Source organism: Leptidea sinapis, chromosome 15, assembly GCF_905404315.1.
Source record: "Leptidea sinapis chromosome 15, ilLepSina1.1, whole genome shotgun sequence".
Lineage (NCBI taxonomy): Eukaryota > Metazoa > Arthropoda > Insecta > Lepidoptera > Pieridae > Leptidea > Leptidea sinapis.
This window is the reverse complement of record NC_066279.1, coordinates 13,896,943-13,921,194: the sequence shown is the minus strand read 5'-3', so window position 1 is coordinate 13,921,194 and position 24,252 is coordinate 13,896,943. Positions and strand designations below refer to the sequence as shown.

Below are 24,252 nucleotides of genomic sequence, written 5' to 3'. Positions count from 1 at the left end.
AGGGGTGAAGTGAAATCATTTATTTAAACTACTACTTTCAAGTCAGGTTCACCGAGTATTCGAAACAGTACAACAATACACAGATTTTTTAGATAATAAGGTTAGTCGTTCATACCCACCCAGAAGCTGAGATTGCCACTCAGTGGGCAATGGAGAGGGCTATGCTCGGAGATTCCCTGCGAAATCGAATCAGAAATGAGGAGATCCGTAGGGGAACCAAAGTCACTGACATAGCCCAGGTAGTTGCAAAACTGAAGTGGCAGTGGGTAGGGCACATAGCTCGACGGACAGATGGCCGTTGGGGCAGTAAAGTGTTGGTAGGCCCCTCACAAGATGGTCCGACGATCTGGTCAAGAAAACCCGAAATAGGCTGGATGAGGGCAGCGCAGGACCGATCGTCATGGCGATCTTTGGGGGAGGCCTTTGTCCAGCAGTGGATGTCTTTCGGCTGAAATGATGATGATACACCCAGAATAAAAAAGGACCGAGTATGGATCCCTGTGGTACGCATCATTGAACCCATAAATCATTTGATTTCACTCCGCATATATCAACGCATTGAACTCTTTTGTAAAGGTAAGTTGATAAGACTTTAAGAGCGACGCCATTTAATATAAATAATAAATACAAAATATGGTGCTATTATATCAATAAAGTTTTTCAGAAAAGAATTAGAATTAGATTATACTCGTAGAAGCGGAAGACAAACCAGTATACGTCTAATCAAATTTTAAGTGATCACCGCCACCCACATTCTCTTGCAGCTCCAGAGGAATAACAAAAGCGTTGCCGGCTTTTTAGAAAGGTGGTAGGAAGGAATGTCATATCTTCCCGGAAATACCGCACAAGGAAGCTCATTCCCAGTTTGGTTCGAAGAAAGATCATTGAAAACCAAACTATGGAGGAACGCCACACATCCAGATGGTGATGATATTCTAAGTTGTACCGTGTCGTGCGCAAGTGGAATCAGTTCAAACAAATCTACAGAACCCTTTCCGTGGAAAATGCGGTAGAAAATACAAAATGCAGCGACGTCTCTACGCAACGCCAGGTGATCTAGCCGTTCGGGTCTCTTCTACTACTAATATAATCATAATCATAAAAAAAAGTTAAATAAATAATTTGAAAATTTTCTAACAGCTACTGCGCAGCGTGGAAGAAGTGTGAGCGCCTACGCTAGCTCACGGTTACTAGATTACTTACAAGATGTTCCAAAATGATGTTATGGAAAATTGATTTATTTAAGTGAATAAAGTATTTTATTTTTGAATTTATTTTTTTATGGTTACGGTTAATTAGCTCTACCCGTCTGTCGCCATTGTAGCGATATGCATTATAATAGTACTTTCTAACATAACGAAAAATGGAAACGAAATTCCTTCTTCGATAAATGGGCTATCTAACACTAAAAGAATTTTTCAAATCGGACCAGTAGTTCCTGTTATTAGCGCGTTTAAACAAACAAACTCTTCAGCTTTATATTACATTAACATTAATGTGTTTCGGTGTGAAGGGTGCCATAGCCATCTCAAGGTGACGAGTGTAATTGTAGTGCCACTCAGAATTTTTGGGTTTTTCAAGAATCCTGAGCGGCACTGCATTGTAATGGTCAGGGCGTAACAATTACCATCAGCTGAACGTCCTGCTCGTCTCATCCCTTATAACCATAAAATAAATAGAATTTACTACACATTATATCCGATTAGGCTGCCAATCGTATAAATAAAGTCGCGGTAACGTTACCCTCAAAGTTATTGTTTAAGCATTTTTACCTTCAGTAAAGTGAGTAGATGTACTTACACATTGCTAAGTGGCCATAGTTAAATCATTTAATGCAGATTAAAAAAATCTACAACAAATAATAATATTCTGTATCGCTTTATGCTGACGGTACTTAATTCTTATTGCAAATTCCAGTGAACTCCTGCGCAGGTTTATAAAAGACCATCTACGGTTGAAAAATTTCGCATTCCTGGAGTTTTCACTGAAGGCACCGGTGTTATGTGAAGTGTACTTTGTGTAAATACTTACTTATACCTGACAAAGTAAGTTTATAGTTTACTTTAAAATTATGATTTTGTGCTTAGAGTAATGTAATTATATTCATGTATTAAGTAGTTTCTTTCCGCGACTTCGAATGTAATGTATAAAGGATGTCCCACGGCTATGCCCCCTCTAGGGAAGTACCTTAATTATTGTAGATGTAGGATTTTTTTGAAAAAAATAAAAATAAAAATAAAACAATTTAAAACGGATTCATAATTTTTTAAATAATTATCTGTTTGAACCCTGAATCGGCTGTTGAACATAATTTTACATGAAATGTTAAAAGTGATGATGTTCCTTTTATTTCTGATGCTATATTATGTGGGAAAAATAAGCCTTATGATGAAGCCTTTTGATCTGTATGATAAAGCTACATACACTATGTTTTTCTGGTGTAGTGGGCTCGATTCGCGGTTCAATCAGGCAATTATTTAAGATAACTGATAACTGATCAAATTTCGCGTTCAAATTAGAATTTAGTTAGTTATTTTAATGTAAAGATTTCGCCCTCTTCATGTGCACTTCTCGGTTTTTCTTCTTCCTGAGATTTGCAAATTTACTGAATTTATATTAAAATTAAGTTGAGCACAGTTGTTTATGTCTATAATACACAAATACTGCTGTGTTAATATTATTTATCAGGGACTGCAAAAGGTACAGACCTCGATAATATGTCGTTGGAAAGGTCTTGATAAGAAAAGCTTAAAATTGTTTGGATAGAGTATGGGTTCAAACATCTCCCATAGAGTTAAATTGAAAGAACTTTTTTGCTACTTCTTCTCATTACAGTCCAACTTTTTCCGAAGTGGAAATAAATAGTGTGTCGTCTGTTGTCTCTTAATTATTATTTTTTTGCATAAAACATATATAATGTATGCCATCAATAACATAACTTGTAAAAAACCAAGCCTCGCAACTCAGTTCTTCTACCATAAAACGTTCATTCCCAACTTAAGGCTCCTTCTGTCTTAAGTTATTACGTAATTGGCTAATCTAGCAACATCTTATAGTGGCCATATTAAAATAAAAAATATTTAATGTTTTAAATTAAACTTCCAAAGTCAACTTGATGATCGGTCAGTCAGTGAGTAAAAAAATTAAGAAACAATGACTAGTTATAATTCTTAAACGTGTTTATACGATACACTCGCTATATCTATAGCCTGTATAGCCGAGTGGTTAGCGTTCCTACCTACTAAGCTAGAGGTCCCGGGTTCGAATCCCGGTAGGTGCAAGCATTTATATGATGAATATGGATGTTTGTTTCCGAGTCATGGCCCATAACACAGGCTTTATATGCTTAACTTAGGGCAAGATAATTTGTGTAAAAATTGTGTCAATGTTGTATTATTATTATATTATATGTTTTTTGTGTGCTTGCGTTTGCTGAAAGTAGAGGTTAACAGTTCGCCTGTATACTTTTTCTAGATTTTCACTGCTGTCTACTAGACGTATAACTTAACGAAGGATTTAATATTCAAAATATTAAGAAGCTAACGCCAAGCATGACTGACTGTTTGCCACTTGACAATCAGTATCGGTTACAGTAACTAACTATAGACTCGCTTACCTTTTCAATCTTGTTGTATTTTCCTTAAATAAATAGTCACTCAAAGAAATATTTAAAGAAATAAATATTATGACTGTTCATTGTCAAGTAAGCTTATGAAATTTTAATATAAGATTACAAAAATCGTCATTTTTTTCCTCTAGGTACATAGTGATTTCCATTATTATCTTAATATCCAGTCAAATCCAGTGTGTGTTTCCAGTGAACTAATGAACGGATTTTAATAGGGATTACCTCATGGAGTGCAGTTTAGTCCAACTTGAGAGATGGGATAGTTTTTATTTTGATTTGGGTCCCATAATTATTCTTATTTCCAATATTTGTTTTGTATGGACATATTTTCAATGGTAGAATTTATTGACGCTCGGTTTGACAGTTCTTTTGTCGATTAATCTATGTCGATTTCCGACCGTTTTCAATAACGTATCTCTAGTTAAGGATATATGCTATCACTGTTTAATGACAAGATCTTATCTATCCATAGTTATGTTATGTTATATAGTTATGTCATAATTACGTCGAAAGGTTATTGAAATGTAAGTAAGCGTAAAAGGATAGATTTGTTTACCTCTAGTTACTTAAACTAAGGATTCAAATTCAAATATTTTTATTCAAAATAGGATTTAAAATCACTTATTGAATGTCAAAAACCACCCATTCGAAAGAGACTGCCTCAGACCTGAGAAGAATGGACGCAAGAAACTCAGCGGGTTTTTTTTTTGATAGACAGGTTATTGAAAGCGGCCGTTAAACGATTTCATTATAACGACAGGGAGCAAAATTCACGAAATAATTCTTGGTGTTAGGAAATATTATAGACAAATTCGTAAAAACCAGTATTTTATTTATAATGTATAGAATAACGTATGTCGGGTCTGCTAGTAATCAAATACTTTTTCAGAATAAAGAACATGGAAATGACGTCAAAGATATTTAGTAGCATCCTGTTACTTGTGTTAGCAAGTAATGTATTTGCTGACGAGATTGAATTGGAAGCTACCAGTGGAAGAGTTTTGAAGATGTTAAGAGTAAGTAAACGTAATTCACTAATGTAGGAATGTTAGTTATCCAAATTTGATGAGTTTTCTTGAGAGTTATTCCGCTAGAAATCTATATATTTATTTAATCAGCACAATGTTTTGATTTTACATATTATATTGTAATTGAAATGATTTGTAAATCGATGGAAATGTAAATCTTGATATAAACGAGTGGCAATGAGCTTCTTGCTACTTCTTCTCATTAGCTCAACCCTTTACGAAGTAGCGGTAGATTCAATAAGAAAAATATATTTTTGACATTCATAAGTGTCATTTCATTTACCTACATGAATAAAGTTATTTTTATTTGAATGATGATGTGATCATATCATAATATGTATATCATCCATACAAACTATTCTTATATATTAAAGGGTAACGTGTCTGATATGTATCCTCTTTTAATACTATAATATCATTGATATGTATAACAATTACAGTGTATAATTACAGAAATAATAATAATACTAAAAGATTTAATAAAAAATTAATAACAATGATTTAATGAATGAATGATGAATTTTCTTATATCGGAATCATAGCTGTTCCTACGAGGGTGCAGTTTGTATAAACCCAAGTATGGGAATCGTTACTGTCTTTCGAGTGTAGCATAGTGCTGATCTGTCATTGCGTTCGGTCATTCCAGGATACGACATCTCGTCTGCTGGAAGCGCATACAACAAAACTATAGAATGCTATAGTGTTGCTGTACCCTTGGTAGAACATTCCTTGGAAACCACACTTGAATTGAGATCCACATGGTGGTGATGTCCAAGTTTGTAGCTTGTCGTGGGAAGGTGGAACTCGGCGGCAGCAATCAGGTCAAACAGCTATTCGGTACATTCCCCGTGATAAATGCGGTAGAAGACACACAATGAAGCGACGTCTCAATGCAATGTAAAGTGATCTAGCTGTTCGTAGAGCTCTGGATTACCAACAATTCGAGCAGCTCTGCATTGCCAGCAGTCAAATGGTTCGAACTGAAATGGGGGTGCTCCAAACCAGAGATGACAGCAGTAGGTACCTACTCCAAATGTGGCCGGGCCTGAAGTATTAGCGTGCTCTATTTATGACGCCTAGCTTCTTCGAAGCCAATTCGCCTTTGCCTTCCAGGTGACCGCAGAATTTACTGCTACAGTTTCAATGATATTTCGTTAGGGATAGTAAATTCTAGCATCTTAATGATTCGTACTTGCGCTATCGCTGAAAGTCTTGTTTGATGTGAAGCTTTTTCAGGGTGTATGATACACACCTTGAAGATGAGGCGAACAACTATTCCAAGAAAATAATTATTTTATGCATGGAATTCTTTTTCTGACACCCGGTCGCCCTCCCATGTGTGCACAAGTGAACACGGCTAGCGTTTCCACCGTAATATGCTACCGTGTCACCGTGGACACGGCAAGACAGCCGACTTTTGTTCAGCAAACAACGGGAACATTAAAATGTGAAATATGTTTTTTAGACAAAAAAAAAGTATAGATCATAATATTATAATGACCACTATAGTAAAAAAATACAAACAATTACATTACAGTTTTTTTATTTTGATGTGTTTAGCAAAATAGTCTATTTCTCCTACAACTCTGAAAGAGCGGCGTCATTCACATCACGAATCTATCATAAATCACGTTTTTTGTATACAATAACCAAGCTTGTGTAACTAGCAACCCGTAACATTAACCGACAGTTGTAAACAAGTGGGTATCACGTTTTAAGTTTGGCTTTGGGTTTGGCGCCATAACAACTCAGCAAGTGACTTGTGCGGGCGCGTGGGACGTGTTGGCATATCAGATATAATCCTCCTTCTATTTGGTATCATGCAACAGTAGGCATATCTTTACGAATCGGTGGGTGGTCTACTACTAACCAGATTCTGACTTTCAAAACGTGGTACAAATATCCAAACATTTTACGATTTTTTCAATGGAAACATTAGTACGGTGAACTGTAAATTAGAAACAAATTTAATGTGTACCATAATTGTTGGACGATGCGGTATGCGAACCTGCGAATATGGAGAGTAGCTATTATCCAGGAAAAGAGGGAATTAACCCTAATATGCACTGAAATTTAACATAAAGTTATTAATTAAATAAAGATATACCAGGATATCTAAACGAACTTAGGCTCGTTTTCACCGACACTTAGACATTACAATGAAAAGAAAAGTAGAGAGCTTACTCAACTTACATTGTGTATATATTCTGATAGTGGTACTCATATCAGTAATTTGATTTGAAGATTATATTATTGATGTTAATTTAAGGATAAATAAACATTATGCTTCCAAATGAACTTAATTTTTACTTATTTCAGGAGATGGTAAACCAAACAAATGCAGATTCATTAAATCTTCCTGCAAACGCCAGCTCGATTAGGGAGAACATTACGGATACCTTCAGGTACGTATAATGTGATATGGCTATACGTACTGATTACGGGAAGTACAGAGCTTGACCTGATATCTACCTTTAAATGGCACTGCTATACATGCTACGAAACATAAATATCATCCTGGTCATCTATCTAGATATCCATGTACCATTTCTTATGAAAGAGGAGAGCTAACGAGCGCATGATTCACTTTATGTTGAATGATCACTGCCGCCAACATTGAATAACAGGAGCGTTGCCAGTCTTTTAGAAATATGTACGCGCTTTTTTTGTAAGTATTCACCTCGTATCGTCCTGGAAACACCGCACAAGGAAGCTCATTCCACAGTTTTGTAGTACGTGGAAAAAGGTTCCTGGAAAACCACATGTAGATGAACGCCAAATATCCAGATGGTGGGGATGATGTCATAATTTGATATCAAAATAATAAGGCTCCTTTACACAGGATGCCGGCTAGATTATGGGTTACGGCGACTATTTCTGCGATGAAGCTGTAATGTGTAAGTATAATTGTGTTTCGGTCTGATGGTTACTAGGCAAATGAGACTTAACATCTTATGTCTCAAGGTGACGAGCGCAATTGTAGTGCCGTTCAGAATTTTTGGGGTTTTTCAGGAATTCTGAGTGGCATCGCATTCTAATGTGCAGGGCGTATCAATTACCATCAGCTGAACGTCCTGCTCATCTCATCCCTTATTTTCATAAAAAAAAGGCCAAACAGCTCTTCCAAGCTCCCCGCGATAAGTGTGGTAGAAGACCGTTACCCCCAAGCGAGGTGTTCGAGGATCTTATTTTACAATCAAACAGCGTACTGGAGTTCTTTGCACAGCGTTCAAGGCATATTGACAATCGGTCATGGTACCATAAAAATGCGGATACACTTACATATGAGTACGAAGCCGGCAGCGCTCCTGTAAGGAATGTTGAGTTGCAAAGACATGGCCAAGACCTAGAGTATGAATCCCGAAAAGAGAGTCGATCAGGTGGCCGAGCACCTTGGGTAAATGCTAGTATAGCCATGACGTGACATTTCATAAATTGAGAGCAATTTACAGTCTTTTGGACAGCCTTTTAAAACGATTTTAGGGCTGTGACAGATAGCTCGAAAAATTGTAGATTTCCGTACAACTTTCTGCTCGCATGTTTGTACGAAAAATTTGACGCAGTTTCGGCTCAGTTGACACATCGATAAGAATTTATTTTTTTCATACATGCATTGTTCAGTATTTTGTCATTTCGTTATAAAATTCTAATTATTGGGGATCACAGTATGCTTCAGTATAATTATTTTTAGTATAACGTTCCTTGATCATTACATGTCAATCATTTCCAGCTGTGACAACCTCACGTACGGCTACTATGCTGACATGGACAATGATTGTCAGCTGTTCCACGTGTGTCTGCCATCACAAACCCCCTCGGGTCGCAACGTAACCTATCGCTACAGCTTCATTTGCCCAGCTGAGACTGTATTTAATCAGGTAAAACTTTCACTTAAATCTTTTTAATTAGACAAATACTAGCAATACCTAATTTACATAGTCGATTACAAGGTTAGCTTAGTATAAGCTCCACCAATTTCACTCTGTGCAATGCAGTGTCGTTTGTCTGTATGCTTACAGAACTTATATATTATAGTAAAGACTTCACTGTATTGTGAGTCTTCTACATCTCTCTACATCTAATCTCTCTTCTATATTTATTCTGATCGTCAATATGCGGCTATATATCGCTTCTCCACAGCGCAGTCTTTTAGAAAATTTCTTCCATAAACAGCCTAGCCGCGGAATGGCCGGTAATTCTTTTGTGAATCATTTGTCTGCCTTGTCACCTAAAAATACTTATATTTTTAACAAAATTTGTTATTGTATTTAGAAAATTTAATTTGCAAGTATACGCTTTAAAAATATATTAAATTTCAGGAAGTCCTTACGTGCACAAGACCACGTGATTCAATACCTTGTGAAGATTCTGCTTCGTATTATGATCTGAATATGGAAATTGGTAAGGTTCCCGAAGAAAAAAACGAAACAGCACAAAATAAAGAGCCTGAAAAGAGCCCTGAAACCAATAAAGATAATGAACCAAACAAAGAAACTGAAACTATTCCAGTCAACAATCAAAAACGTTTCCCAAGTCGTAAAAAACAAAGCATAATCGTTGAAAGATTAATGAAGGAAGCGATTGAGGAAATTAATAAAATGGAAAACGTTGAAGAAGTAGTCGCACCAGAAGTTATAGAGACTGAAATGAAACCTGAAGTTGTAGATAAAATGGAAGGCGAAGATGAAAATTCACGGTTAGGATCTGAAAGAAAACTCAAGAGAACTGGCAGACTTGGTTGGAGGGGGTCCTACAAATACGGAGATACACAGTAGTTATAAGATTTAGATTAAGAATTCTGGTAAATTTTGTAAATAGATTTAAATGAGAATAAAAAAGATATTTTATTATATGATTTTTATTCGTTTGAAATTACAAAAAAAAAATACCAAAAACAACAACTGATTTCAAAACAACTATTCAATGACAATATAATATGCACTAAAATAATAATCAACAAATTATTATAACAATATAATGTCTCATATCATCCTGGAAACACCGCACAGGGAAGCTCATTCCACAGCTTGGTTATACGGGGAAGAAAGTTCCTTGAAAACCGGACTGTGGAGGAACACCAGACATACAGATGGTGGGGACGATATGTAGCACCTCGTGTGAAGGTGGAATTCCGCAGCAGGAATTAGATCAAACAGCTCTTCAGAACACGCCCCATGATAAATGCGGTAGAATACACACAATGAAGCGACGTCTCTACGGAATGCGAAGTGATCTGGCCGTTCACAAAGCAGTGGACAATTTGAGGAGCTCTGCGTTGCTATAGAGATACTCAGAGATGACAGCAATACTCTATGTGTCCGGGCGTGCACTTTGTCCTCCTCGTCCTCCCTGCGTCGTAATCCTCGGTACTGAAAGTCGAGACCACCCTTCTGTATCATTTTCTCTCGTATGATCGCTCTCCATCTATTCCTGTCTCTGGCGGAGTGAAAGGCATTGTAAACCGTCGAATCGAGGGCGGATCTCGTCGGACCATCGTGTTTGGACTGCGTCCACGAGGCCTCTTCCCATCTATTTTGCCGACCACAATGAGCCTCTCAAGGTTTCCATCGTCCTTCCTTGCGATGTAACCGAAGTATTCTAAAACTCTGCGCAGACATTCGGAAGACAATCGCGAGGAGATACTGAGTTCATGCACTTTGGAGAGTGCTAGAATGTGAGCTGACTTGAAGTTTTGCCTTATAATAGTTCTGTCAAAGATCTGTCTACAGTCGAATTGAATATAATTTACTTAATATATAAATGACCCTTCGGAAAAGATACGCCGAAATGAGATGAGAAACAAAGCGAATTCACCAATACCTTTTCTACGTGTTGACGTAAACTCATGTCGTAAACAATATAAAGTATAAATACAAATACCTGTCAAAACTATCATGAATAAAATCAAAATTGTTATTTGTCAATGTTTATATTACGATAACGACAGTGACAGAGCTATTGAACGAGATCAGATAAGGTGAACGTCGAAAATTCGGCGGTCAGTGTTTTAACGCGTTTAGGATATACCTGCGTTTAGATTGTGTTGGTGAATCCGAATTGAATCAGTACACTCATTTAAGGCGTAAGCTTAGTTTAAAGTGTTCTAAACACGTTCTACTCCAATGGTGAAATCAGGGCTTAATAGACAAAATAATGGAATCGGTGTCCCCCCGCTGAGGCCCCGTACGCCTCTGTTTTTTTTCTTAATTTTTATTTTTAGTGTCCTTGAAGTACGCTAACTAATTTGTCCGAATAATATGTGTACTATACGTGCTGCTCATATAAGACAGTGCCGTTTAATTGAAAAAAATGAAGTCAAGGAGAAAAGCATATATGAAGAGAGGAAATCTACCTCGAGGACAATTTCAAATGCGACTTGCGAAGATTTTCTCCTAAGAATTGAACAGTTCCGTTACTTTAAACCTTACCAAACTATTCTTGAAGTTATATCCTTTCCATTAAAAAATAATCATTAAAATCGGTTTTTTTGATAATGAGTTTTCGTCAATTTGTCGCTCACATACTTAGTGCAAATTTTAGACATATATTGTTTTCTCATGGATGCCGGTGTCAAAACCGGATGAAATTGAAATACGGGAACTACCAGCTTTCAAATATAAAAGAATCAACAAAATCGGTTCACCCAGTCGAAATCTTCTCTTTTTGTGAAATCGGTTAAAAAAAGTTTAACTTATTATTACCGATTAGGGAGATATTATGTTTCAATGATATGATTAACCTTAAGCACGACCAAGTCAGCAGCATGATGCATGGATCGGCGATTGCTACCCATATTTGAGGTAAGGGAATGACCCACCCAACGACTTAATGTACAATGTCGCAATAGGATTTTTGAGCTTGCAAGTTTCGGTATCAGTAATTAAACTTTAAAATTTAAATTATATCATAACTATAATAACTATCATTTGGTTTTTTCAAAATATATCACAGTATGCCTTGATAGTAAATACTGACTGCCTGTTAATGTTCTCGCACTTATCAATAGAACTTTAAATAATTTAAAATATTGCAATGAATAAAAAATAATGAAACAGTTTTATGAAGATTTTATCCCAGCTAAAATTCTTATCTCCATTGTAGATTTCATGTATAAATGCAATCAATTTTTCCTACGCTTGATTAGCTTTTACTATAGAATTTCAATCAAATAAAGTTGAAACGAATCCATTTCATTGTATCTTGTTTAACAAAATGACTTGATATACTGAATCAATCATGTACCAATTGGTTATATTTTTACTCATATTTAAGTGCGGGATTGCTAAAGATAGTGATAATAAATATATAGATTTACTACCAGAAGAAGAAAAACGACAGTTTCTTGAAAGGATAGCCAGAAGAATTTTAGAAGAATCTCACAGTGACAAAATTCCTAATACAACGCATACGGAATTGTCAGACGATGAACTCAGCGTTCATTCTTCATATGTCCAAGAGATTATTAAAGAAGAAACTGATAATTTGAAAAAAGAAAGAAAAGCACGAGTCAAAAAAAGAAAACAGGGATCTTATCAGAAACAAAAAAGTAAAAAACAAAATGATGAAAATAGTGAACATGTAGATTTGCCATTAAGTTTTGAAAAAGCTGCAAAACAACGGGATAGGAAGGATACTAAAAGAGAGAATATTGATTATGAAGTAATCCCAGTTGAAGTTGATTATGAAAATTCAGTGAGTAATCAATCGACTATTTTATTAAACACGACAGGCAATTTTTCTTCTACTATAAATGTCAGAAGTGATCCAACAGTTGATGCAAATATACCAAAAAAGGGGTCCGAAAATCGTCTTGGTAATTTAAACGACACTGATTATTCCACCACTACAAAAACTCCCTTTGTATATGATGACGAGGCTTTAGGTTCAAGAGTAATAAGTGATTTTGATCAAAACTCTAAAGAAATCAAAAGTCCAGAAGATTCAGTAAACACTTCAGAGTCTATTTACACTTATTCAGATGGACAAAAAGAAAATCTTACAAGTTCAGAGCAAAGAAATAATACCGGTATTGCAAAGCCGATAACTGAAGGATATATGATTTCTCAAGAAGGTAAGTACAGTAATTCGGGTTCAGAAATGAGCAAGTTAGCGAGCAGTTACATAATAACTGATAAACCAACAAAACATTTAAGAAATAACTCTTTAGATAGTGATGTAAGTAGTGTGGCCATACCAACAATAAATCCAATTCAAGTTAACAAATCACTGACCGAAAACAAACGAATGTATATGCCAACAGTAAAAAGTTCGGAGTCTAATGTCACGTACTCAGAAGAAAATCTTTCAAGTTCAGTGTATATAAATGGTACTATCACTGCAATGCCGATAACTGAAGGGCATTTTACTTCTCGAGAAGGAAAGTACAATGAATCGGATACAGAAAATAGCAAATTAACAAGCAGTTATATAAGAACTAAAACAAAACATTTAAGAAATAACTCTTTAGATAGTGGTGTAATTAGTGTGACCAACCCTACAATAAATCCATTTAAAGTTAACAATTCATTGACCGAAAACAAATTTATAAATATGCCAACACACCGGAAAAATATATATTTACCTTTAAATACAAGCAACGCAGTTCACATATCTAAAGATAATATTAAATCAGACGATAATAATTCCAGTATCATAATAGAATCATCGTTAAACAAAACAAGTAAAATAAAATTTATTGATGTTGAAACAGTGACCAATTTTTATTCAGTCGATAAACCGACGGTAAATAATAAACTATTATCAGCTGAAAATACATTGTTGATCAATAAAAATATTGTGAATATTTCATCACCACAAGCTGAAGTGACTGTTAAGTTAAAATATAAAGAAGTCAGTGAAAGTCCTAAGGAAGATGCTTCAAAACAAAAAACACTAAATCAATATGAAGTTTATGAATTACGTAAGTATGTTGCATAAATAATCATTCCTGCTCATGTCATCACACATCCCATAACACTCCAGCCAATTTGATGCCATCTAAATACTTAAATTATGTAATAAAACACGTAGTGCGTTGAAATAATAGTATGATGCCTTGCTCAAAACCTCAAAAATAAACGTGCAGAAGTAAAAAATAGGGGGATTACCTGAGAGGCAAAAAAAACAAAGTATACAAAATAAATGAACTGAGGCGTAGATGATTTCAGTGCACTTAAATATATATCTTAGTTTCATCGTTTTAAATTTCCACATAAATAAAATGCATCAAGGTGACTCTTTTAACATTTATAGATACTTAACGTCGTTTCGTCACCTGACCAAACCATTAAATACTACTAATTGTGCTTATAATTATCATGATAATTTGAAAAAAGATATAACAACACTTAATTCCAGCTTCGGGTCTACCTTCATTCGAGCCCAATGAAATGCTGGACCAAAAAGGAAAAAACGATCGAGAACATGCTAATGACCATCCTCATTACAGCAATGGACCAAATGGTGAAGGAACTTCACACACTTCACAGGAACTTTCCGATGAGCCCAATAAAGATGTGAACCGGGAATTAACTAAAAATAATCCCAACTATGTGCCTATTTATAATTATGATCCAAAACATGCTTATTACGACCCTTATAACCGTTACGGTATAAATTCAGCAGACAAAGATCAAATTATAAAAAATAGAATTACTCTAGGCAATATCAAAGTTATGAAAGAACCGTTCTACGTGTCTTATGAAAAATTTAACCCAAAAGTATCGGAAAAGCCTCCCAGTTATGTACCTATACATACTTACGATCCAGAACATGCATATTATCATTCTTATAACCGTAACAAATCAAATATAGACGAGAAAGATCAAATCATCAGAAGTAGAAATTCACCAAACAACCTTGAAGCTCCAGAACTAACTTCCGATGAGCCTTATGAAGAAGTGAAGCGAGCCATAACTGAGGATAATCCCAACTATATATCAATATACAATTATGATCAGAATCATGCATATTACGATCCTTATAACCGCTACGGACCAAATGCAGGCGACAAAGATCAAAATATCATGAAAATAAAAAATACGCTACACAATATAAATATAGAAATAGATGATGCTAGCCGTCGCAACCGATTTAAAACTCCAAATTACAAAACATTTTCTAGCAATTTTAAACTAAAAACTTTTTACTACAATGTACCAAAATATCATAAATTTGATATATTCAACCCAGTGCCTCTGAAAGTAGCAGAATCGTTTAACCCTCATAATTATTACGACGGTGATGATTTTTTTGTAAGAAATGCTGATGTAGATACGAAAGAAGAAAATAATGACGATCAATATGCATATGTAATTGAAAACGAGAATCCCATTGGTCAGATAAGTTTGAAATCTATATCAAAAGAAACGCTAGGTACTGATCATCACGGAGCCTCTGAAAACAATATGAAATTTAAACTAAAAAACAATAACGAAAATTATATAGCACTTGATTATTACTTTGGGAGAAAAAAAAACTACAAAAAGACAAATAAGGATACTGTTTTCGACTTCAAGCTGACTAATATTCATAATGATTTTCAACCTATAACCCCGACGCCCAACAATATAGTACCCGGGAAAATACACAAACTAAAAACTAAAGATAAAATGGTTGAAAAAAATTATATGGATACCATGGTAACAGTTATGCGGGAAATGATACAGATGGACAATGCAGTACTGGAAAGATACGACTGGCTTGGAACTGCTGTTGATGTCAGAACAGCATTAGCAAAGCTGAATGATTTAACGTGAGTTTTTATATGGTTGTTACCTTAAGCAACTCATAGGTATATATTATTCTTAGTACGGGTGAGTATATCACTGAATTCCTGCTAAATAGCTGATCTGAGTTTTCTGTACTTTTCCTGCAAACATGAACACCTTTTGATAGGAGACTATTTAAAAAAGCGTGTGTGTACTTACGTATGAAGTGAAACTTACAATTAATAAGTATCTGCTGTAAATATACAAATCCATTGAAATTATCAAGTATTAATTATTTTGACTCTGAATCTTGTAGACATTATTTTTATACCTATTTTCAGTTTCAAGTTCTATTCAAACAATGGAAAACTTATTATAAATTCACATGAATTTGAATACACTACTTATACTTTACGCACACATTGCAATAGCACACTACATTACGATTACACTTCAAAGAAGGATAGTAAATGCAATTATGGCAAGCGAAAAAGAGATAAGTCTAATTTGCTAATTGCTTCATATTTGAGTAACAAAAACAGAGATATCATTTTTTATCATAAACCGTGATTTATGCCTAAAATACGATTCATTCATGAGTCCATGTAGTAAAATTTATAATGTAAAACTACATTGAAATCAGGTTAATAAAGTGTTATTAATTTTATTAAAAAAAAAAAATATTAATTATAATATATAGCCATATTGATGATTTAAATTATTTGTACATAAAATAATAAAAAACATACAGACATATCAAACCAAAACCGAAGTGTATGAAATACCTTCACTCTTATATATCTTGGAAACATAGTTTTTACATTTTCTTAACACACAGGTTGGCATTTTAGATTATTATTATCTTGCTACGAAAACGTTCTGCTTAGCTCGCTGCTATTAGCCGACTAAATGAAATTACGACAATTGTCTGAATTTGTCTGCAACAATTTCCGCGCGCTAGTGCGATATCTACCTCTTTATTGTATATAATATCATTGGTTATATTAATAAAGTCGACCTAATTTTTATAATTCTTAAATAAAAGTCACAGTATATTATATTTTATTAAGTAAACTCAATTATGTTATCTAACTTATAGCATTTATTTTTATTCTATCAATCAAAAATGACAGTAAAATTTTCCAGTTTACAGTTGAAAAATAACGAAAGAATTGACAGAAATGATTTCGAACTATATAAATACTTCATATATTTGTACAAATCATCTAAAGAGGTATTTCATAAGTCAGCTCTGAGAAATACAAAACAATCGAAGAATTCGATACACGTGAAGCAGAAACATGTAAAGTCACGCTGGATGCCGAAGATACTGAAGAAGAAAAAACATCGTTCAGCTATAAAGGCATGGAAGGAGATTGCAACATTCTTAAGGAATATGACCAAGATAAATAATAACAAGTCGGAGCTATTAAGCCAGCTACAGAGCTTTTTGGACGAGATTAACTTTCAGCTTCGGGACGTAAGTAGAAAATGAAATATTTGCTACTTTCAAATAAAGAAAAGAATGAATTGATAAATTTTAGACCATATTCTCTGAGAATAAATGTTATCAAAGCTTGCGAGAGAGATAAACTAAGGCAGATACAGTTTGCTCGACTTGGCGGGGGCACTGCCGTGCACCCAGTATAGCACGATTAATAAAAAAAATCAGGATTTTTTTTTGTCACACCAAAAAAGTGTAATTTCTTAGTTATATGTAATTAGCAAAATAAGATGTAAAATGATGTAGCTAATCGATTTTCGTTGATAACTCAAAAATACTTGAGAAATTTTGAATGTCCTCAAATATCCTATTATGGTATCATCATATACACATGAAAGATTAAATTATACCCGTTGAATAAAATATTTTGTAACAAATTAGCTGTCGCTCATAGCACTACTAGCACTCATAGTAACTTTGCTCTTAATTAAGCAATTTTCATTATTATAACACTAGAAATAAGGGATTGCTTGTAACTAATTCTAGTAGGCTTTTTATGATACATAATAGCTTTAAGGGTAAATGTAATACACTTTTATAATAAAGTCCCAGTCCCTGTTAAGGCATTATCTATAAATAAATTTAAATGTTTTATAAAATATGACATTAATGTTATAAAACAAATGGCTCTATCGTAAATCCTATTACTCCACAGTTGAATATCTAAGTTACCAAACAGCCTGGAACTAGATTGTGATTATTTTATAGCCATAGCAATGACAGTACAATGTTGTATATTTTTATTAAAAAGAGCGCAAAAAAAGAATGCTGGGAGAGTTTCTTGCAACGCTTCTTCTCTCTCAGAGCGCCATTTGTTTCCTAAGCGGTAGTAGTATCTAGTATATTAGAATTGACATAATAAAGAATTCTAAAGAAATCAATTTTGAGAAAATAAATGCATTTTATGCCTTTTTATGCTAATACATATTCAGAACCATCATCATCAAGAAGTTGACATTTGCGATGCTTATTAAGCATGTTGACTTTTGCGATTTCTATTGTCAAAGTCAATGTCAAATAAACTTTATTCAATTAGGCGTTTGAATCGTCACTATAAATATTCCTTTTAAATAACTGAATCTACTATAATAGTAGTTTGTAAGGTGCTGAATCCAATATATAAAAAGTGTTAGTTGAAAGCGTTTTAAGCATTTCATAAAAAGTAATAAAAAATAAACTATATAAATATAAAATATTGTATATTGAATGCATCAACCTTTAGAGCTTGAATTCATTGTTTGAGTAAGGAAGCTTTGTGAATATGATGGTCGTGATTACTGTCATAATTAGTAAAAGCATCCAAAAAATACAATGATTTTTTTTACTAAAGAAAATTGGATTTCAGATTCACAGCGCCATAAAGAACATAGCAATGGTAACATCATATAGTAACCAATCATGGTATACAGATCTAAAGCAGCTCTATCTCAATTCTGCTTCAAAACAACAAATCCTCCAACTGATTCTGCATTTGGGCATGTCCAATCTTCTCGGTCTCGTAGAAAGAAGTTCGAAGAACGGAGTAGAAGACAGCTTCTTGGAATACGTACAAGAGGAGAGGAATAAAGAAGAAGTAAATACTGCAAAAGAGGGGTTCTTGTTCGTGCTGAGAATATTGGATGAGTTGAAATAAATAAATAACACATTTTAATTTGATTTTCTTGTTACGATACCGCGGTTATGTCTTTACTGGTTCCTGCCTAAACAACCTAACTTTTTTCTTAATGAAGCTAATAATAGGGGTTAAAGTATGAAACTGTAATACCGTTTTATTGTAATAGAAACTTAATTTTTTGAGATTTCTGAGTTTTTTTTTCTCATGGTACCTATGTAGTTTATCTTTAAAAAATGTACAATATTTGATTATCGACTTTTAGTTCTTTTTTTATTCAGCTTAGACAAGAAAGATGGATACTTTGAAAATTCGAGTGATATTTGAATAGAAGTTCCGATGCGGAACTAACGCGACAGAAACAGCTCGCAATATCAATGTTGCGTTTGGAGAGGGGGCTAATGAACGTACTATACGATTTTGGTTTAAACGCTTTCGTGATGGTGAACGAATCACATGTAAGACCGCCCACACACGTCAATAACAATGAATATTTACCCCCCAAATATTTCTTTTCGCATTATCGCTTAAGTCCCACTGCTTTTGGCGGCAACGTGGGGCATATCGTAGCCTTTTCTAAAATATGGTCGAGGGAGGCGATGGCTGGTCCATGCGTCATGCTCGTGAACACGCGCTACTGCTGGCTGGATGATCCTGTTACCGAGAAGTCTGTTTCATGTTTTGTTCTTAAATTAAAGGTATTATATTTTGTTATAATCGCCAATAAAATGCTCACAAAGTGCCTTTTTTATTTACGGTGTGTCTAGATTGATGCATCTACTGTACTCAATAACTCTTGTGTTTTTACTTATTAATTTACATTTACTCTTTTTTGGCTTACTCATGTAACGGCCGTTCCCAATATACTATCTACACATAGAGATAAATTACTACCTTTTACTATCAGTAATTAGCTGTCAATAATCTGAAGCCATCCCAATATACCCGATAAGTCATTCTTATAGCCTTATATTGGGACGCGTGAATTGCAATTTCCATACAAACTTCTATCGCTGGTAAGCTATATGTCGTCCCATTGACAGACAGCGTGTACGGATAAGATGAGTTACCGTCGATACGTTTATTGGGACAGAAAAGTCAACGATAGTTACGATATTTATCTCAAGTAAGAGATACACTGAATATTGGGAACGGCCGTAAGGCATTTAGTATTTGACGTTTGAGTATTTTTGTAACATTTCTTTGCATTGCATAATTTATTTATTTATTTTTTATTTCATTTATTCAGGATACAAACGGTCACAATTCAAAAACTTTACACAATTTTATTTAATGAAGACCTATAGTTCCATAAAATAATTTTAAAACTACTTAATACTTACAATGTGAGTGCTTTGTTATAAATAAAATAATACTAAATTTAATTGCAAATAAAGTGATAAAATATAAAACCTATAAAATACAAAACTTAATATATTACGATATGAAAACAAAACAGAAAGATTTACTTATGCTACTTATGCTTAGACATGGCTTCTTTAATCATAATTTTGAATTTAGCAAACGGCAAGTGAAAAATATCTAATTTTCCAAATTTTTCATTAAAAAGTTTACAAGCTCGTCTGGTATAACTATTGCTAGTGTGACATGTATGTGCTCTTTTGATGGTAAACACATCTTTTTGAAGAGTGTGTCTTTCAGGTCTGCAAGGAACTCTAAAATTAATCTTATGTAGTAATTGAGGAACGTCCACTTTATTATTAAGGAGTTTATAAAGATATGTTATGTCAAAAATATCCTTACGATGTCTTAAAAGCATTATATTGTTGCGTTCAGAGGATTCTAAGTAATCGTTGTAAATATGTCCAGTACGGTATTCAAGTGATTTGACAAATATCTTTTGTAGTCTCTCTATTCTATCGATATGAACTTTATAGAATGGATGCCAAACAGTACAAGCAAATTCTAAATTGCTACGTACATAGCTATGATAAAGCAACTTATAAGTGAAGATATCCTTGAAAGGTTTACTTAAACGTAATATAAAACCTAACTGTTTGAAGGCTTTATTTAACATTTGATCGATGTGAGGGACAAAATTTAACTTAGTATCCATAATAACCCCTAGATCTCTAATTTGATCAACTCTTTCTAATATTTGGTCATATAATTTATAATTGAATTTTATCATATCATTTCTTCGTGTATAACGCATGATATAACATTTATTTGTATTTAAGAAAAGATTATTAGTATTGCAGAATTGCTCAAAATTCGATAGATCAGCTTGAAGAAGTTCGCAATCACTAGTATCCTTGATAATCCTAAAAATCTTTGTATCGTCCGCGTAAAGTAAAATATTCGAATTAGTGGCTATATTGGTTATGTTATTAATGTACAATATAAAAAGTAATGGACCTAAATGAGAACCTTGTGGGACCCCAGAACTTATATTACAGTATTGAGAAGTATATCCCCTTAGAGCAACTGCTTGGCATCGGTTACTAATATATGATTTCAACCACCGGAAAAGGTCGCCATGTATTCCTAGTTGCCACAGCTTCTGTAATAATGTGTTATGAGAAATTTTGTCAAAACACTTGGCGAAATCTGTATAAATAACATCAACTTGACACTTGTCATCCATGGCATTGAGAATATATTCGGTAAACACAAGCAAATTGCTATCTACACATCGTCCTCTAACAAAACCGTGTTGACATGGAGTTATAATAGACTTAAGAGCCGAGTACATTTGTTCGGTAACAATTTTTTCTAGGATTTTTCCAAAAATATTTAGTTTGGAAATCGGGCGATATTTTTCGATATCTTGCGTTATAGACCCCTTTGGAATCGGACTAATAAGTGCCTGTTTCCATAGCTGCGGATAATATCCGTTTGTAATAGATTTTTTATAGAGGAATGTGATTGGGATAGCTAATGAAGTTGAACAGCTTTTTATTACAATGGGGTGAATTCCATCTGGACCAGCACCTTTATTAATATCAACAGATTTTAAATATTTCAGTACTTTATCAACACGAATTTCGATAGAGTTCAAATTAATAACAGCATCATGACAGGGCTCCAGTTGGTCAATGTCAATAGGATCTGAGCTCAATGGTTCAAATACAGATTGAAAATGTTCATTGAATAAATTACAAATATGTTCTCCATCTGTTACAAGAGACCCTTTGTAAGACATTGTTTGTGGCAGTCCACTATTAGATGATATTGACTTAACAAAGGTCCAGAAATATTTAGGATTTGATTTGATTTTGTCTTCAGTGTAATTTATATAGTAGAAATAGCATGGAACGTCAATGTGCTCTCTTTCTTAATAATTTGAATGTTTGTTCGTCTAGTGGATTATTATATATTTTCCAACGCTTATGATACTTATTTTTCTCATTAAGTAATTTCCTCAGCGGTTTAGTATACCAGATTGGTATAGAATTGGAAGATTTGATGGACCGACGGGGAACATACTTGTTAAATAAGTTATGGAATAAGTCGTAAAATTTAAGCAAACATTCATCTAGAGATAAGTCACCAAAAAATAAATTCCAGTCTACAACTGACAGTTCATTATTCATTCCTGTATAATCTGCAGTGTGGAAATTGTATCTGAGTTGTGGAGCCGCCCTAAGTGAAGATGAAGATATTAAACTTAAATCTATACACAAACATCTGTGGTGACTGTCCTCGGGTGTGAGAGGATGGTTACAGTGAGAGATGAGACAGAGAGTATTTGACATAATTAGATCTAGAATTCTATGATTATCATTGAAATTACCTTTGTACTGTTTAAAATTACAGAAATTCAAGAATTCAATCAAAAGTCTAACACAGTAATTAGAACTGGGCGATAAAATCAGATCAGAAATTGACAAGCCTATTGTCCACTCAGCATCTGAGATGTTGAAATCGCCAGTTATTAGAAATATATCATTAGGTCTGTCTATTATTAGTTGACTTGATATTTCAAAAAAAGACTGTAATCCATTTCTGTGGTTGGCTCCGTGTGGAATATAAACGCAGGCAATGTTTAAGTGAAATGATTTACCTAACGGAATGGAGACCCACACGCAGTCTGCGGCGTCGGGCGGCGGCGAGGGCCAGTCGCGACGAAACGGTCGCCAGCGCTCGCGGACGACCACCAATACACCGCCGCCGCGCCGCGCACCTCGAGCGGTCTGCGACCGGTCGCCACGGAAAACTATGTATCTATTGTCAATATACTCACGGTCATTAAAATCTGATGTTAACCAAGTTTCCGTTATACAGATAAAATCGTAGTTGCACATCAGCATCTGAGAAAGAAAATCGTGAGATTTTGTGCGGAGACCTCGCACATTTTGATAATATCCGTTCAATAGCTTACTATTCATTTTTATAAATTATACTACATAAAGTCATCCGTAACTGCACAATCTATACTAGATTCCAAACAGACCTGTACGAGAATGTGTTATAATTATGGGGGAACAATGGATTATAGAATTTTGACGACGCATGACACAATAACACGGTGAGATTTACACAGTTTAAAAAAAGTCACTTCAATTTATATAAATCAGATTGATTAGAGATATGAATCACTCTAGAACTATCACTTTTTCTCATAAATATTTTACAGTCTCTGATCCACAAATAAGAATAATTGAATTCAATCTTCGATTGCCGTGCTTGTTTTAAAAGCTGTTTATTGAGTGGAGTCAAATGGTCTCCGATATAGACGCTGACGGAGGGCCCTGGCAGGCCGATGTCGGATGTGGTGAGTCCTCGGCGGGCTCGCACGGCCGCCAGCAGCATGTCCTTATCTATACGGCGAGTGTACTTCACCACTATGGCCGGTGAACGGCGATTCTCACTGTTGTTTTTATCACCAGGCGAGCCGTATCGACGCACACGGTGAATAGAATCGATTTCATTCAAATCGAAACTTAACCCCACTTTAACATACATTGAGCGCAATATGTCGATCAAATTTTCTTTATTGGATGCTGGTATTCCAGAGATTTCTAAATTATTCAACCTGCCATATTGATCTCGCATGTTAATTTCATTTTTGAGGAACGTAACGGTTTCGCTGACTGCACTTAAATCCGACTGTAATTTGGTGATTGTAGACATTTTTTGTTCTACAACAATAAGTCTATCCTCAACATCAGAGAAACGGGGCTCCATTTCATTCCATTTTTTATTTAGTTGTTCGATTCCTGAAGACACTTTGAGGATATCATTTTTAATGGAAGCGAATTCATTTTTGAGTTCTTTTATTTCCTGAATCTCTGATCGCAGACACTTTATTTCTAGCAGCACCTCGTGAATCCCTGGGGTTATTCCAGCCGTTGCAGATGCACGACACAAGGGGCAGCGCCAAGCGGCCTTCTTATCGGCACCCATTTTTCTATAGCTGGTCTCCATAATTCCAGCGCACCCAAAATGCAGATGGCCCTTGCAGAGTCCGCAAAATCCGTTACTAATTCCTTACACTTTATGCAAGACATGTTCGTATGCACACGTGATATGATAAGTATTAAGTAATTAAATATTTTACAACACACCCGCGGAGAAGGATCGCGTAAGTAGGAAAGTAAATGAAACGCGAGCGCACCGATCAAGTCGCGAATGAGTACTGAAGCATAATATATTGTAATTGAAATGATTTGTAAAACGATGAAGCTGTAAATGTTATTTTAATAGAGAGTTTCTTGCCACTTCTACTCATTAAAGCTCAACCTTTTCCGTAGTAAAAAAGAACATTTGACATTCATAAGTGTAATTTCCTTGATCTACATGAATAA

General features: G+C 34.6%; 3 protein-coding genes across 3 annotated transcripts in view; all 3 read left to right on the top strand.

Annotated features, from left to right (window-relative positions):
* The window catches only part of LOC126968316 (zinc finger protein 675-like), a 288,679-nt gene that overhangs the window by 156,121 nt on the left and 108,306 nt on the right, over positions 1-24,252 (top strand). The window lies entirely within an intron of this gene.
* On the top strand, positions 1,952-9,506 carry LOC126968348 (uncharacterized). Its single transcript, XM_050813332.1, has 5 exons — positions 1,952-2,045; positions 4,518-4,644; positions 6,976-7,061; positions 8,387-8,534; positions 8,976-9,506. The coding sequence occupies exons 2-5, from the start codon at positions 4,528-4,530 to the stop codon at positions 9,429-9,431; spliced, it is 807 nt and encodes a 268-aa protein (XP_050669289.1). The 5' UTR covers positions 1,952-2,045; positions 4,518-4,527; the 3' UTR covers positions 9,432-9,506.
* Positions 11,838-18,668, top strand: LOC126968293 (uncharacterized). The gene is made up of 4 exons (XM_050813202.1): positions 11,838-13,576; positions 14,014-15,409; positions 16,512-16,845; positions 18,215-18,668. The coding sequence occupies exons 1-4, from the start codon at positions 11,893-11,895 to the stop codon at positions 18,500-18,502; spliced, it is 3,702 nt and encodes a 1,233-aa protein (XP_050669159.1). The 5' UTR covers positions 11,838-11,892; the 3' UTR covers positions 18,503-18,668.

What these genes read in the sequence shown, in the direction of transcription:
- LOC126968348 (XM_050813332.1), top strand. Translation starts at nt 4,528, where the DNA reads ATGGAAATGACGTCAAAGATATTTAGTAGCATCCTGTTACTTGTGTTA. An exon ending in AACATTACGGATACCTTCAG is followed by an intron (nt 7,062 to 8,386) that starts GTACGTATAATG and finishes AATCATTTCCAG; the next exon opens with CTGTGACAACCTCACGTACG. An exon ending in CTGAGACTGTATTTAATCAG is followed by an intron (nt 8,535 to 8,975) that starts GTAAAACTTTCA and finishes ATTAAATTTCAG; the next exon opens with GAAGTCCTTACGTGCACAAG.
- LOC126968293 (XM_050813202.1), top strand. Translation starts at nt 11,893, where the DNA reads ATGTACCAATTGGTTATATTTTTACTCATATTTAAGTGCGGGATTGCT. An exon ending in ATATGAAGTTTATGAATTAC is followed by an intron (nt 13,577 to 14,013) that starts GTAAGTATGTTG and finishes ACTTAATTCCAG; the next exon opens with CTTCGGGTCTACCTTCATTC. An exon ending in GCAAAGCTGAATGATTTAAC is followed by an intron (nt 15,410 to 16,511) that starts GTGAGTTTTTAT and finishes AAAATTTTCCAG; the next exon opens with TTTACAGTTGAAAAATAACG.